The sequence below is a fragment of the Mobula hypostoma genome, chromosome 3 (genome assembly GCF_963921235.1).
Source record: "Mobula hypostoma chromosome 3, sMobHyp1.1, whole genome shotgun sequence".
Taxonomy (NCBI): domain Eukaryota; kingdom Metazoa; phylum Chordata; class Chondrichthyes; order Myliobatiformes; family Myliobatidae; genus Mobula; species Mobula hypostoma.
In genome coordinates, this window is record NC_086099.1 from 177,970,438 (window position 1) to 177,985,934 (window position 15,497).

Below are 15,497 nucleotides of genomic sequence, written 5' to 3' on the forward strand. Positions count from 1 at the left end.
GCTGGCTCGAAGGGCCGAATGGCCTACTCCACCTATTGTCTATCGTCTATTGTCCATTGTCTATTACTCCTCATCTTCTCACCTGCCCATCACCTCTGCTCCTTCCCTTTCTCCCGCTGTCCACTGACCTCTCCTGTCAGAACCTTTTCCACCTATCACCTCCCAGCATCTCACTTCATCCCTACCTTCCCACTCACCTGATTTCACCTATCACCTACCAGTTTGTAACCCCTCCTCCCAACAACTTCTTATTCTGGTATGTACCCACCCCCCCCCCTCCATCATCCTCTTGACCCGACTGGTCGACTGTTCATTCATTTCCGTAGATGCTGCCTGACCTGCTACGTTCCTTCATTTTGTGCCTGTTATAATGATAATTGTGAGAAAATCTGTCCAGAATTTCTGCAACGAAAGTAACATATCGGCTCGAGAACATTCGCTTTGCTCAAATGAAAATCAAACAAAAATTGCAGATGCTACAAACCTGAAATAAAAAAACAGAAAATGCTGGAAATACAGTACTCAACAGATCAGGTAGCATCTGTTGAGTGAGAAACCCATGATTAATTTTTCATATTTTTGTTTTGATCCCCTTGGTGTACCTTGATTGTTCTGATGTAAGATCCTTAAGGTATGATAGCGAGTAAAAACTTTTATATATAAATTTTCCTATAAAATTCAACCTTGAAAGAGATTGCCTCCTCTGCCCGAGTTGATGACTCAATTCTGCACAGAGTACCTCTTGAGATTACCACGTAAAGAAGTATTTTACAGAAAAAAAAAGATTTTCTGAAATTTCGGACAACTTCTTGGACGCGACCTTTGCGGCGGTTACATTTCATCATCGATGTCATTTGCATATGCTTGTGTATGGATAGTTACGCATGTATGGACAGAGTGGTCTCTAACACAGCGTGGTCATTTTATAAGGCATTCGAGAAATAGTGAAACATAATCTGACGCAGAGGGTTGTGGGCGTACTGGAGTATAAATAAACGCGCGGATTACAGGTTACACCTATACCCAACTCCAAGGTCCAACCTTGCGTAGTACAGGGACTTCAACCTCTCGTCAGCGACCAACAACACATCCAGTGCTGTGTTGATGTAGTAGTGACAGCAGCGAGCGAGAATACATCTTGTAAGTAACCACCTGCTTCCTTTCTATAGTTTTTGGATCCGATCTAAATTTTAAGGTATACATTTAAAGTATGATTTGATATAGTCTTGTATTCTGACGAATCCGTTTTAAGTTTCACTGCAGTTCGGGTGAGACATGTAAACTTGAGTGAAGACAATAATTTCTTTGCAGGCATATACATACATGACTGCTCAAATTACTCTCCGATTATAAAAAAGAAATAGCTGAGCAGAACTACACGGTTGTCTAACTTTAGTCCATATCATTACAACTTGTCCCTTAACCTAAACTCTGATTCGTTCTCCTTCAAGAGGATGAAAGGAGACCGAAACGTTTTACTAGCCAGAGCAAATTGGACAGGCTGGGGCTTTCTGTCCTCTAAATATAAAACTGACAATGTGGGTGATTTAAAATTATGAAATAACTATGAATATATGTCCGTTTGTACAATACCAAAACTAAAAATATAGTCACTGATTAATACAACAGAGAATTTTTTTTTGGGTGGGGGGACGGTGTCAGTGATCTTCCCCCGCTAAAAGGGTGGATCATTCTGCCACAGGTAATGTTGAAGTTAAATAGTATGATAACATTGAAGAAGAAAGGAATAGGTAGGACATGTTGATGGGGTTAGAGGGCGAAGGATAAAAGGATGCTCGAAGGGAGCGTGAACTTGTTGGGCTGAATGGCAGTTTCCATGCTTTTAAGAACTGTGTAGTATTTATTGACAATGCGGTCATTATGAATATCTGGTTTGCACATTTTAATCTACAAATTGTTTTTGTGTATTCTGACTTGCATTTTTTATTTAGTTTGCTACATTCGGATTTTTTTGACGTTTAGTTTTCTTTTTCCTTATCTGAACATAATTTTTGTGATGCACTTCACTTAGCAATCTTTCTAGCTTCATAGATAGGATGCCTATATCCCCGTAAAATAACATGTTTCTGGTTCAGGAAGAAAGTACTGCAGAATTAGATTCTGATTGTGCATATTCTGACCATCCTGTCACACACATCTGGTATACTTCGGGCAACGGCGTGGCGCCGAAGAAAGTATTCAGAATTATAATGTGTTTAACAAAGGTGAAAGTCACCCTCCAAAATAGAGTACACGACATTTTGCGTAACGGATCATCAAATAGCGGGAATAGGAAATGTGTGAAACATTTAGCAAGTCAAGGCAGTACCGGCTGTGGCAACCTTGGCCCTGCTTTGAATTTTTTTTTGGAGAGTAAAGATAATTTCTGATTATCACATTACTTTGAAGTCTATGATAGAAGAGGGTTTTTAAAGGCCACGACTAGTTTATATCAACATATAAAACATAAATGTAAAGAATGTGTTACGGCTAAGCGCTTAACGCTTACGTTTGGAGGATATCGAATCCACGCAGCTTTCGTGCCATCTCGAAGGGTTGAGATTCACGGTGCCTGGTCTTTTGACCACCATCTCCGGATCGTTAGACGTGTCAGTCAGTGTGTGATCTTTCTGGAGATGGACTACTTTGTATGGAATCCTCATCTTTTTTGACCCACGCCGCACGGTCACAGAGCGATTTTATCGCCAATTTTCTCTTTTTGAAGGGTTTCTCATTCTTTTTTTCATTTGCTCCTCTTATGTGCGGACCCGCCCCTAAATTCTCCTCGCCGTTCCGTGCTGATCTGCAAATTCTCTAAGAAGTCGATAGAAAGGAAAATAAAGGCCGAGTGTTTTTTTTTTGTCCCTTCCAGATTTTTTTTCTGTAACTGTGCGAATAAAACCAAGCTGGCGGCACTGAGAAATTCGTAAATGGCTATAAACTGTAGCTGTTCAAACTGACGCACCATTCCATGAAATAAAACAACCCACAATTATCACCAGCAACATTCCGTGTAAAGTCCTTGGTACCGTCACAGAAACTGCTCTGGATTAAAGTTGTGCAGAGTCATAGAAAAGTACAGCACAGAATCTGGCCCTTCGGCCCAACTAGTTCATGCTGAAACCATTTAAACTGCCTACCCGCATCGAGCTGCACCGGGAACATAGCCCCCCATACCCTTACCATCCATATACCTATCCAAACTTTTCTTAAACGTTGAAATCGAGCTCGCATACACCACTTGTGCTGGCACCTCGTTCCACAATCCCACAGCCTTCACGACTTGGGTAGTTTTCCATTTTTAGTTTCAATGAGGGTTCGAATATTTTTTAAAATTCAATTTCCATCATGTCATGTGCGAACTCTCCAGTTCACTCTTTTGCCGCCGGGATATTATTGGCATTTTTCAAAGTGCATAACCTCGGGAGCTGGCTGATGCAGATACCCAAAGTCATCGTTAGTGCAGTTGTCCAATATCAATGACCGGGTAGATAGTCGGTGTCCACGGTGGCGCAGGCACCCACAGACGACGTCTGGTGTCAATGCTGGTGTGTCAATATTAGTGCTGATACTCAGTAGCAATGTCCAGTATTATCACAGTATTAACACATTGTAATTTCTACTTTCCGAAGATCCCTTGAACTCCTTCTCACGTAGGATAGTACCTTTCATGACTTGGAATCATAGGCACAGCAGTACACAACGAAAATAGCTCGTTCACTTCCATGTTTTGGTTTGCAATGTTCGATTGAACGACTGGTCAATTACTAAATCCGCCGCTGTGTTTTCCATTGTCAGCCAGTGCCGGTGTAGTATGCAGTGTGTGGGCGGTAGCTTTTGCCTGATGCTGATCTGGATCCCGGTGATGGTTATGGCTCAGAACAGGAACGCGGACCCACTGAGCCTGGGCGAGATTGACCCTCAGTGCTGGGAGAGCTCCTCTCTTGCCCTGGTCGAGCTCAAGAAACTGCGAGTCGCCGAAACAGTCAGCGGCCTCTGGGACTTCATGATCTTTCTGAAACTCTCGGAAAAACCCAAGCACGCTGCCCTGTTCATCGACCTGGCTCAGCTCTTCTGGGATATCTACGTGGACTGCGTGCTGTCCAGATCTCATGGACTGGGCAGAAGGCAGATCGTAGCAGGATATACATTCCGGTATCCACAGTACTCAACAGGTAAGGTGCCGTGAAAAATCCGTGGTAGCTATCTTTCCCGTCAAACAGACGTTGCAGACGTGATTTTGACAGTGGAGCCCAACAGGGACTTGGCGCTATAACGCTGCATGCTAGTTCTGTTTTAAGAAAGACAATCGCGTTAAATGGGGCTAGGCTTCTCCACATTCAAACGCACGGGGAGAGATTTTGTTGATATGTTACGAGTTTGGCATAGCATGATAAAATCAACAGAATTTCCTAGATTAAGAGAGAGTTACAGTAAGAGTCGCTTCGCTCTATTGCTCTGCTTTCATGTGTTGCTTTATTTGCTGCAGGCTTGGCACGCTCAAGCGACAAGGAGTTGAAGTTTTAAACATCGTCGAAGAACTCGAGTCCCGAATTACCAGCTAAAAGCAAGGCTGTCCGTTCCACCCACCGTGACAATGAGTGAACACACAGATAAATATTCTTTCAATTTACCACTAAAACAACCTCTTTTTAAAAATAACCTTGTAATCCAATATTCAAATGAAAATGAGCGGAAAGGTTTTGTTTTATTGAATCCGCGACTGAAATTAGCCGAATGCTCCATGGATGGATGAAATATATAATAGCTTATTTCACATTTCACCGAAACACTGTTCCCAAAAGTTAAGGTATAATTTTCAACCAGAGTAGTGTCTTTTCAATGTTTTCTTCTTCTAATTTGTTGTGAACTAAACAGTGACCCACCCTACTGTTGAGTTTTCTCTTAAAGTCTGTGAAAGGATGTTATGGAGCCCAATTAACTCAAACAGCACCGCAATGTGGTTTCTGTTTGAAAGGGATGTAAAAGAGACGATATAATTTTTTAAGGGATACCCAAAGTCTCTCGTGCTGAATGATGAATAGTTCTACCACAACCACTCAACTTCAGACCAGATTCTTTTCATTCCAAAACTATGAAATGTCCTCCTTCTTCGAAGGAGGGGCTTTCCTTCCTCCACCATCAATGCTGCCCTCACCCGCATCTCTCCTATTTCACACACGTCCGCCCTCACTCGCCTCCTCCTTCCCTATTCCCAATCCTGTTTCCCTTCCTCACCTCATCTCCTTACTTGCGGGTATCACCTCCCTTTGTTGCTCCACCCCTTCCCCTTCCATATCTTCTTCCCTCTCCTGTCAGATTCCCCTTTCTCTGGCCCTTCATTGCTGTCACCTATCAGCTTCCTAGCTCTTTACCTCACTCTTCCCCCGCCCCACTCTCCGGGCTTCACTTATCACCTACTAGCTTGTATTTCTTCCTCGACACCCCCACCTCTGGCTCTAACCTCCTCTTTTCTTCAGTCCTGATGAAGGGTCCTGGTCTGAAACGTCGAAGGTTTACTCTTTTCCATAGATGCTGCCTGGCCTGCTGAGTTCCTCAAGCATTTTGTGCGTGTTGTTCAGACCAGATTAGAGTCTTGGTTAAAGTACGGGCATAAGAGCTGAATTCTGTGGTTGAGGCATGAGTGACCATCCTTGATATCAAGAAAGTAGAGTCATTGTTTTGACCAGTGTAGAAATAAGCCCTTCTTGCAAATTGATCTTGAGATCTTGATGGTAAATAGGAGGGGAAAAAAAAGCACAAAACCGAGAAGTTGGTTGTGGCAGTTGAAAGCTAGTCAACTCAATCTCAGTACTGTACAGTAATACAGTAGGCCCAGAACTCCTGGCAACATTCCTACTTCATTACAGGGTCAGAGAAAGGTTGATGCTGATGAATTAGAATCAGACTTGGTTGTTTTGTGGCAGCAGTATAGTGCAAAACCATTACATCAAAATAAATTACATATGTAAATAAGTAGTTTAAATGACAGAATGATGAGGTAGTGTTCATAGCTTCATGGACTGTTCAGAAATCTAATGAAGGAGGGGGAAAAAGCTGTTCCTAAAGAATTGAATGTGTGTCTTTAGACTCCTGTGCTCCCTCCCTGATGGTAGTAATCAGAAGAGAGCATGTTTTGGATGTTGAGGATCTTTCGTGATGAATTCTACCTTCATGAGGCACTGCCTCTTTATGATGTCCTCAATGGTGGGGATGTTTGTGCCTGTGATGTAGCTGGCTCAGTCTGTAGACTGTACTCTGCAACCTTTTACAATCTTATGCATTGGAACCTCCAAACCAGACTGTGGTGCACCAGTCAGAAGGTTACATCGATAGAAATTTGTGCCTTTGGTGACATGATTAAAGTCCTAACAGTGTGGAGCCACTGGCATGGTGTGCCTTCTTTGTGATTGCATCAATTTGTTGGGTGCAGGATAGATTCTCACAAGATGATGATGCCCAGGAACTTGAAGCTGGTCACTGTTTTAATTGCTAATCCTTCAATGAGAACTGGTGTGTGTTCTCCCAACTTCCCCTTCCCAAAGTCTGGAATAAATTCCTTGGTCTTGCTTATGCTGAGTGTGAGGTTGTTATTGTGACACCACTCACCCAGCCAATGTATCTCACTCCTATATGCCTCATCATCATCTCAGTGGTTGATATCATCTCCGACACAGATGATTACACCAAGCAACACACATAGAATGCTGGTGGAACTCAGCAGGTCAGGCAGCATTGATGGAAATGAATAAATAGTCGATGTTTGGGGCCAAGACCCTTCTTCAGGACTGGAAATGAAGGGGAATATTCCTGAATAAGGTGGGGGGAGGGGAAGGACGACAAGCTAGAAGGTGATAGGTGAAGGCAGGTGGCTAGAGGAGGAGGATGAAGTAAGAAGCTATGAGGTGATAAGTGAAAAGGGCAAATACCTGGACAGTAGGAATCTGATAGGAGAGGAGAGTGGATAATGGGAGAAAGGGGAGGAGGAGGGGCACTGAGGAAGGTGACAGGCAGGTGAGAAGATGATGTGAGGGAAATAAAGAAGAGGGAAGGGGGAGGGGAATATACCAGAAGTTGGAAAAATCAATGCTCATACCTAGACGGATCATGAGGTGTTGCTCCATGAACCTGAGTGGCCTCATCATGGTAGAAGAGGACACCCTAGGCCAACATGTTGGAATAGGAATTGAAATGGTTGGCCACCAGAAAGTTCCACTTTTTGAGAATGGAGCTGAGGTGCTTGACAAAGTGGCCCCCCAATCCAATGTAGAGGAGGCTATATCAGGAGATGACCCCAGCAGATTCACAGGTGAAGTATTACCTCCCTGGAAAGACAGTTTGGCATCATAAATGGTGATGAGGGAGTTGAATGGGCAGGTCTTGCATTTCTACCATTTACAGGGATAAATGCCAGTTGGAAGATTAGTGGGGACGAATGAATGGATAAAGGAATCACAGAAGGAGTGACCCTTACATGTCTATGCAATGTTTAGGCACCTCAGCAATTCCACCCCTATAACAACATACCTGAAATACATTCTGGCTTGATTAACGAGTGACAAGCAGCGTTTGTGTACAATGCTGGCAAATAACTTTTCCAACAGGAGTTTGCCCAATTGTATCCTTATGACATTTAAAAGTTGCTGGTGAATGCAGCAGGCCAGGCAGCATCTCTAGCAAGAGGTACAGTCGACATTTCGGGCCGAGACCCTTCGTCGGACTAACTGAAAGAAGAGCTAGTAAGAGATTTGAAAGTGGGAGGGGGAGGGGGAGATCCAAAATGATAGGAGAAGACAAGAGGGCACCCCCGCCTTCTCCTATCATTTTGTATCTCCCCCTCCCCCTCTCAAATCTCTTACTAGCTCTTCTTTCAGTTAGTCCTGACGAAGGGTCTCGGCCCGAAACGTCAACTGTACCTCTTCCTAGAGATACTGCCTGGCCTACTGCGTTCACCAGCAACTTTTATATGTTGCTTGAATTTCCAGCATCTGCAGATTTCCTCGAGTTTGCGTCCTTATGACATTTGTCAGGTTTTCCCAACATTAGCATCTTTGGGGTTTATTGTTCACTAGGAGCTTAGCTGAAGCAAGTGCTTAATTATTGTGGCTTCCAGAATAAGTCAAAGACTAACCGGAGGAATTAGCTCAGCTCCTGCAAGTGAGTCAGTATAGACAGATTTCTTGGACTGAAGTGTGATGGATACATTCCACATGCCTGTTTGTGGCTTGGACAACATTTTAAAATGTTGCCATTATCTAGGACAAAGTAGGTTGCTATTCCATTGGCTTAAACAAACATTCACACTACTATCAGCATATTGTCACCACAGTATCTATAGAGTGCAGTGCAAAAGTGTTTTTTTTGCCAGTACCTCCCATCTGTGATAACAAGTCTTAACCTTCATATATCTGTGAAAGCAATTACCCCACAAATCACCTTCAGGTTATTCATCAACATACTTGAAAATGTACAGTTGTTCCTTTATCATCAATAAACAGAATCATGGAATAATTCACTCAATGAAATACAGGGAGGATGCACCTTAATTACGACAGAGTCCATTTCTTCAAGGAATACTCTATCAACCCCTTTTGTGATCAATTAGTAAAGTGTAATGAAATGGTAGCCTTATCAATGATATACAGAATCAAGAAAATAAATATTTCTATGAAAAGAGGACAAATATATGTATCATCAGCAGGAGATAGTCTCACATCATTGGGCAAAGTAATCACAAAGTAATTTTTCACAGAAAATCTGCTTGGATTTAAATTTCAGTTAAAGTAATGTAAAATATCCTTAAAATCATAAAGAAAGTGCTTGATCTGATGACCTACTAAATGGGTAAAGATAGGCCACATACCTTTCATTGTCTGTCCATGTCATGCGTTAGAAAATAGAACTTTGCCGCAAAGAAGTAGGCTCTTCGGCCAATGATGTCTGTGATAACTATGATGCAAATTTAAATTAATTCCATCTATGTATATGTGATCTATATCCCTCATCCTCTGTCTGTTCATGTGTCTGTCTAAATGTCTCTTCAATATTGCTATTGTAACTTTTTCCACCACTTCCTCTGGCAGCACGTTCCAGTTCTGGTTTTAAAAAAAACATCTATAAACTTTCCCCCTTTCACATTAAATCACTTCCCTCTAGTATGTCACAATTTCCACCCTGGAATAAAGACTATAAACATGTACCTTATGTACACTTCTCTTAATTTTATATACTGTACTTGGAGTCATAGAGCAATACAATACAGATATAGGCTCCTCAGCCTAATAACTTCATGCTGACTACATTTTCAATTTAGCTAGTTCCAATCTCCTGCATTCAGCCCATATCCCTCCAGGCTCCTCCCCTACAAACACCAATCCAAGTATTTCTTAAATATACTTCAGCTGCCTTAACCACTTCCTCTGGGAGCTCATTCCATATACTTACAACCGTCTGTGTGATGTGCCCTTTCATGGCAACTTCCATCAAATCTGTCTCAGCATCTGACGCTCCAGAAAAAAAAACCAAATCTGTCCATCCTCTCCTAATAGCTAATACTAATCCAGGCAACATTCCAGTGAAACTATTTTGCACCCTTCCCAAAACCTCTACATGCTTCCTATAAAGTGATAATTAGAATTGCACATAATACTCCAAATGTGGCCTACCGAAGTTTTATACAACCACAATCTGACTTCCCAACTTATTAAACATTTATTTTAGCAATACAGGGCAGAGAAGGCCTTTCTGGTCCTTCAGCCACACAGCCCCAGCAATCCTGGACAAACCCGATGAACCCTAACATAATCACAGGTCAATTTACAATGATCAATTAATCTACCTGGTACATCTTTGAACTGTGGAGCACCCAGAGAAAACTCACATTCCATGGGGAGGACATAACAAGGTTTTGACCAATAAAAACAAGTATACCATACACCCTCATTATTGCCCTCTCTTCACTGTGCTATTTTGCTTGCACCCAAAAATTCCTCTGTACTGCAATGCTGCTAAGGGCCCTTCCATTTACATACCTTTTTTTCTTACATTTGACTTTGTAACACCATTCCTTTGTTATGCTGACTGTGTTTTAAAATGTACTGTTTTGGATCTCCTTAGCTTTTTTAACACTTTTTAATCTATGCTACATTTACATAGTTGCATTGGTAATACAGACAAGCTCCATATATTCTTTTAATATCCTAGTCAGTGTCAGGCAGTAGAAGTAAGGCATTGCGCCACTAATGCCGTATCTGTTATCCTTCAATATAAGCAACCAAAACTAATATAAAAAAGCAACTTTTTATTACAGTTCCTATGGAAGTACTTTACAGACAGCCTTACTTTACAATTAATAAGGTAATAACATTCAATAACTCCAATGCATATCAGATGGTAATGTTATTTTTATAGACACTGTAAAGACTATAAGTATATTTTGTTATTGTGCTTGTTCACTGGCCTGAGTTCACTTATGCATCTTTAATCATCCTTCATTTTAAGTTTCTGTTAAAAGTTGCAAAGTGAGCCATTTAATAGTTACTTGAACATATAACAGTGAAAAGCATTCGTTTATTTAAAAATGGGATTGAATGTCCAAAGTTGTTCTTTGTTGTGAATAAATTGTATTCATAATAGAACATACATATCTAATTGCTTATTTTTAAAGACTTTAGCTTATTACTACACTAGACATATTTCTAGTATGCAAACCGCTAAAGCAATAATCATTCCATAATTGCTGTGCACAAATGTACACAATGTCTGAGCAAGAAAAGGTTAATTATATAAGAAACACAGTATATAAGATTGCAACAAGCTATCAAATACCAAAATGATTTCTTACATTTTATTGATGTTTTCTTTATTAATTGTGTCAGCAAACATAATTTATTTTGTATCATACAAATAACTAAGTGGGCACCTTCAAAACTACAGATTCTTTTATTGTAAAAGAAAATTCAAAAGCTAAACTAATTAAAGAATATTATCTCATGTATCCCTCGAGGCACCAAGAATTACAATTTTCTTTAATCTGCTTTCAATAAAGCTGATAGAAGAGAAATTTCAACAAATAGTTACTTTTATGCAGTTCTTTCTCACTATAAAATTATTTATTGATACAATAATGCTGTTGTTTTGACAAATCTGTGGTAAGATAAATTCGGTAAAATTGATTGGACATCACTGATTAAAGAAACCTCATCAATAATGCAGATAAATTATTCCATTTTAATTAGATTTTTTTCCTTTTTTGTTTTACAGACAGATTAATTTTCAGGTTTAATTCTCTAATATTGCAGTTATAGCATATAGCTACAATCTGTGAGTAATGAAGTCATCAGCGCTATAAAAGAATGGACAAAATGGAGCTCTGCTCACTGAGCAAAGACAAAGTCAAAGTCAAGTTTATTGTCATATGCACAAGTACATTAGTGCACAGGTGCAAAGAAAATCTTACAGCTTCATCACAGACACATTGCATCATATAAGGAGCATTAACAAGCAAATGTCCAGTAACACATAATCTCTTTCCATATATTAAACATCAAACCATCTGAAGTTATATTGGAACTGGTATCAAACTAAAGCCATGAACAATTGCTACTCAGTATGGTATAGAATTGTGATTTTGTGGATCTGTAAACCTCTGAATAAAATCAGTGTTGTTTCCAGATCATTATTGGGAAACTGCATATGCATTCCTTATGATTTTAAATAAAATATCTCTATAGAGGTTAGTGAATATGACGAGGCATGATGGAGTTTAGTTTGTACAATGATCAACAAAATTTAATATGTGTGTGAACAGCTTTATATTTTTAGTTAAAACTTCACAGGGCCAAGAAAAAGTATCACATTCTTGCAGTCAACTTCAAAATATATCAGTTAAAGAATATTATATAATTAGAAGGGACAGTGGGATATTGTGAAGAGAGTGGAGAAATTATTTATATTGGAATAAGAGTAGAAAATGATGCAAGTAGTCAACATGTCAGGCAGCATCTGTGGAGTGAGAAGCAAAATTAACATTTCAGGTTGCTAAATTTCATCATGAATAGAGTTATGTAGCTGTTATTAAGAAGAAATGGATGGCTTTGGTTTGTTGACAAATAACATTTTCATCTCTTTGTGACTTGTATTTTGTGCTGCAGTGGTATAGTTGTAAATCCATGAATGAAAACTAATCTTGTTCTAACAAATAGTTTTGTTAAAGAGGTATGGGTAAATGGTAATTAGGAGGTAACTAAGAAATAAATCTGTAGGATAATCAAATGTATTTGAAGAAATTGGAAAAGAAGTTATTGAAAGCAATGGATTTAGATTTTGACAGTGAACTTAATTTTGAATTAAAGAATCATGAAACAAAGGACAGCTTAGAGAAATGACAAATTAAGAAATGGAGGTTTTTTCATTGTAAAGTCATTATACAAATCTTTGTTCACTACTACTGAGTTCATGTTAAGGATCAAACCATGTAGTAGTTTTAAAATCTAAAGTTATATTGGAACTGGTATCAAATTAAAGCCGTTAACAATTTCTACTTAGTATGGTCTACTTTAGTATGGTTATCATTGGCTTATGATAGCCAATGTGTTCTTTACTTTTAAAGGTGATACAGTGGAGGATCTCTCTCCAAAAGACTCATTCTTAACAGGGTAGTTTATGGAAAGAAATAATTACATTTAAGTGTGACACTGCATTTTCATCATATGTTCTATATTCATTGGCTATGACAGATTCAATAATATGACCAAAATTGCTATCTGGTATGAGCCCAGAATGTGAATATAATTGCACAGTAGTCTCCTTTAGGTAATGAACATGTTTATTTCTACCCTGTACAAAATGTATACATAATACTCTTCAGGAAGGGCTTAATTAGCAGCTCCTACTGATTATCATAAGAAATTAATTTTATGTACATGCCATTCAGAAGATTCAATTTCTTGTATTATTGATAAATGTCATTTTGGTGATTAGGTTGTCATTTTATTTTTGTTAAAATGAGAGCTAGTTTTGACTTCATGTTCTCACAATGAAAATAATTTAGTGAGTATAATAATCAGGATGATTGTTTATAACCTATAATTTTGTTAATTAGTTCCCCAAATTTGCAAACATTTAGACATTTGGAATATTTTATCATTTTAATCAACTTAAAAAGAGGAGACAAATCAGATGTGTTTGTGACTGAAAATCTTTGATTATGTTACCGTGAGTAAATCAAAATTATAGGCTATAAAAATAAATCTGCCATTGTCTACCTTTCAAGAACAGTAAAATTAAATGATTCAAACTGACTTGAATAATATTTTGTATATGTCCCCTTTGTCCTTTTCTACCCACCTGAAGTTTCAGATATTGTGGAACAGCTCACCATGATTCTATTATTATCAATCCAGCAAGAGACAAAATATCTACTTCCATCATCCACTATGCTATCTCTGGTGTCCCTCAGAAATCCATCATTGATCTCCTCATTTTTCTCATCGACTTGCTGAGTCTCAGAATCATCAACCAGGTGCATTTTTTTTTGTAGAAATAATACACTCGTTACTTAAATTGCCAGGTTGTTTATTTAACATCTATCACTGGACAAATGAATTTTATTTCAACTAAACACTGGAAAGACAGAAATCATTGTTTCACTTCATATCATGCCACTAACTCCAGCCTTCTCCTTGGAAACTGTCTGTAAATAAACAATTTGTTTATAACCTTCATGCCAAATTAGACCTTACTGAAATTAGACTTCATATTTGCATCAATGAGACCACCTATTTCCACTTCAGTACAATTGCCCAACTTCACCCTTTTGCTCTTGAAGTCGTCCTTTGCTCCTGAAGTCATCACCCATAACCTTGTTACTTCCAGATTTCATTATAATCAATGCACCCCTCAATGGCATTTTTGATACTACTTTCCATAATTTTGAAGTCACCTAAAATTCTGCTGTTTGTGTCCAAACTAGGCCTTATTCCCCAATTATGCCCGTCACTATCTATGCAATCTTCTATGGTCTTATCAGTTCCTACAATTTTGGCCTTTTGCTCAGTCCTGATTTTAATTACCTCAGCAGTGACAGACATACCTTCAGCTACAAACTTCTCAAGCTCTGTTATTTCCTCCCGAGAAACACTCCTTCCATGAATATGTTGCTTTAGGTCCACTACTTGTGTAAATATTTAGTCATTCACCCTAACTTCCTTGCTTGTTTCAACATTTTTTACAAAATATTTTCATGAAGAACCTTGAGTTGTGTTTTATAACAAATATGCTAGACAGGGATGTGTTGCCTCACTGGAATTATTTAATATCTATAGTGAAATGATTCTCAGAGAAATAGAAGACCTAGAAAGGATAAAAATTGGAGGTGTTAACATCAACAATATGCAGAAGATACCACCCTAATAGCAAGTGCTGCAGAAGACCTACAAATCCTCCTAGACGAAGTAGTACAAACAAGTGCAGATTTTGGTCTAACCATCAACTGTAAAAAAACTAAATGTGTCGTAATATCCAATTGTACATCGGTAACCAAGAGATTGAACAAAAGACCAGCTTTAATTACCTTGGTAGCTTTATATCACAAGATGCTAGAAGTAGAAATAAAAAGAAGAATTGCCATTGCCAAAACCAACTTCCAAAAAAAATGAAACCCATTTTTACCAACAGACACATTTCTATAACAAGGTTTAGGCTACTAAAATGTTACATCTGGTCAATCTTGCTGTATGCTTCCAAAACATGGACTATAACACCAGAACTCCAAAGAAACATAGAAGCAACAAAAATGTGGTTTCTTAGAAGAATGCTGAAAATATCATATAGAGATAGGGTAACTAATGAGACAGTACTCCAATGTGTCCATACAAAAAGATCTTTAATGAGAACTTTAAATGAGTGGAAACTTAAATTCCTGGGCCATGTCATCAGAAAGGGAGAAATAGAATGCCTTACATTACAAGGCCGTATGCCTGGGAAACATGGAAGTGGAAGGCAAAGAAGAAAATATATGGACACTGTGAAAGAACTAACAGATCTAAGTGTGCAAGATATCATTGACGCTGCGTGGGATCATTTGATGTGGAAAGCCATGATCGCCAAACATGTAGCGCACTAGGTACATGAAGAAGATGCTAGTTAAGTTGATATTGTTGTTATTGTAAGTTACTTTGATGTGATTTTCCAGTCGATAAATTAACTGATTATGGCATTAATGAAGTCTAATTGTCCAGGAGTGTCCAATTACAGATACCTTAGAGCAACATGGTCTAATATTCCTGGCAACACTTCCTCAGTATTAACATCTGATACATGTCTCACATGGAAATCATACCAGAGATGTAAACACAGTCGAAACTGGAAAACGCTTGGTTAAGTTCCCAGATGACATGAAACAACTTGGAAATGGTTGATAATGGTTTTTGCTTGGGAACGAGTTTTTTTTTTCCAATTGTGTATTGCTGAAATAAACAGTACATCACAATGGAATT

At 38.9% G+C, this 15,497-nt stretch overlaps 2 protein-coding genes across 3 annotated transcripts in view; one reads left to right on the forward strand and one right to left on the reverse strand.

Moving 5' to 3' along the window:
- Positions 1-3,279, reverse strand: part of gtpbp10 (GTP-binding protein 10 (putative)) — a 66,248-nt gene extending 62,969 nt beyond the window's left edge. For both annotated transcript variants that reach the window (XM_063044169.1, XM_063044170.1), the window contains exon 1: positions 2,510-3,279. The gene's annotated coding sequence lies outside the window, so the exon portion shown is untranslated. The remainder of the gene's footprint in view (positions 1-2,509) is intronic.
- On the forward strand, positions 2,527-7,672 carry LOC134344419 (protein FAM237A-like). Its single transcript, XM_063044174.1, has 3 exons — positions 2,527-2,609; positions 3,799-4,175; positions 4,490-7,672. Exons 2-3 carry the CDS (start codon positions 3,815-3,817, stop codon positions 4,525-4,527), a joined length of 399 nt encoding a protein of 132 aa, XP_062900244.1. The 5' UTR covers positions 2,527-2,609; positions 3,799-3,814; the 3' UTR covers positions 4,528-7,672.
- Positions 7,673-15,497: the final 7,825 nt, after the last annotated feature.

Bases quoted from the DNA above. Each gene is read 5' to 3' on its own strand.
- LOC134344419 (XM_063044174.1), top strand. From the start codon at position 3,815: ATGCAGTGTGTGGGCGGTAGCTTTTGCCTGATGCTGATCTGGATCCCG. The intron at 4,176-4,489 runs GTAAGGTGCCGT...TATTTGCTGCAG, and splicing joins GTATCCACAGTACTCAACAG to GCTTGGCACGCTCAAGCGAC.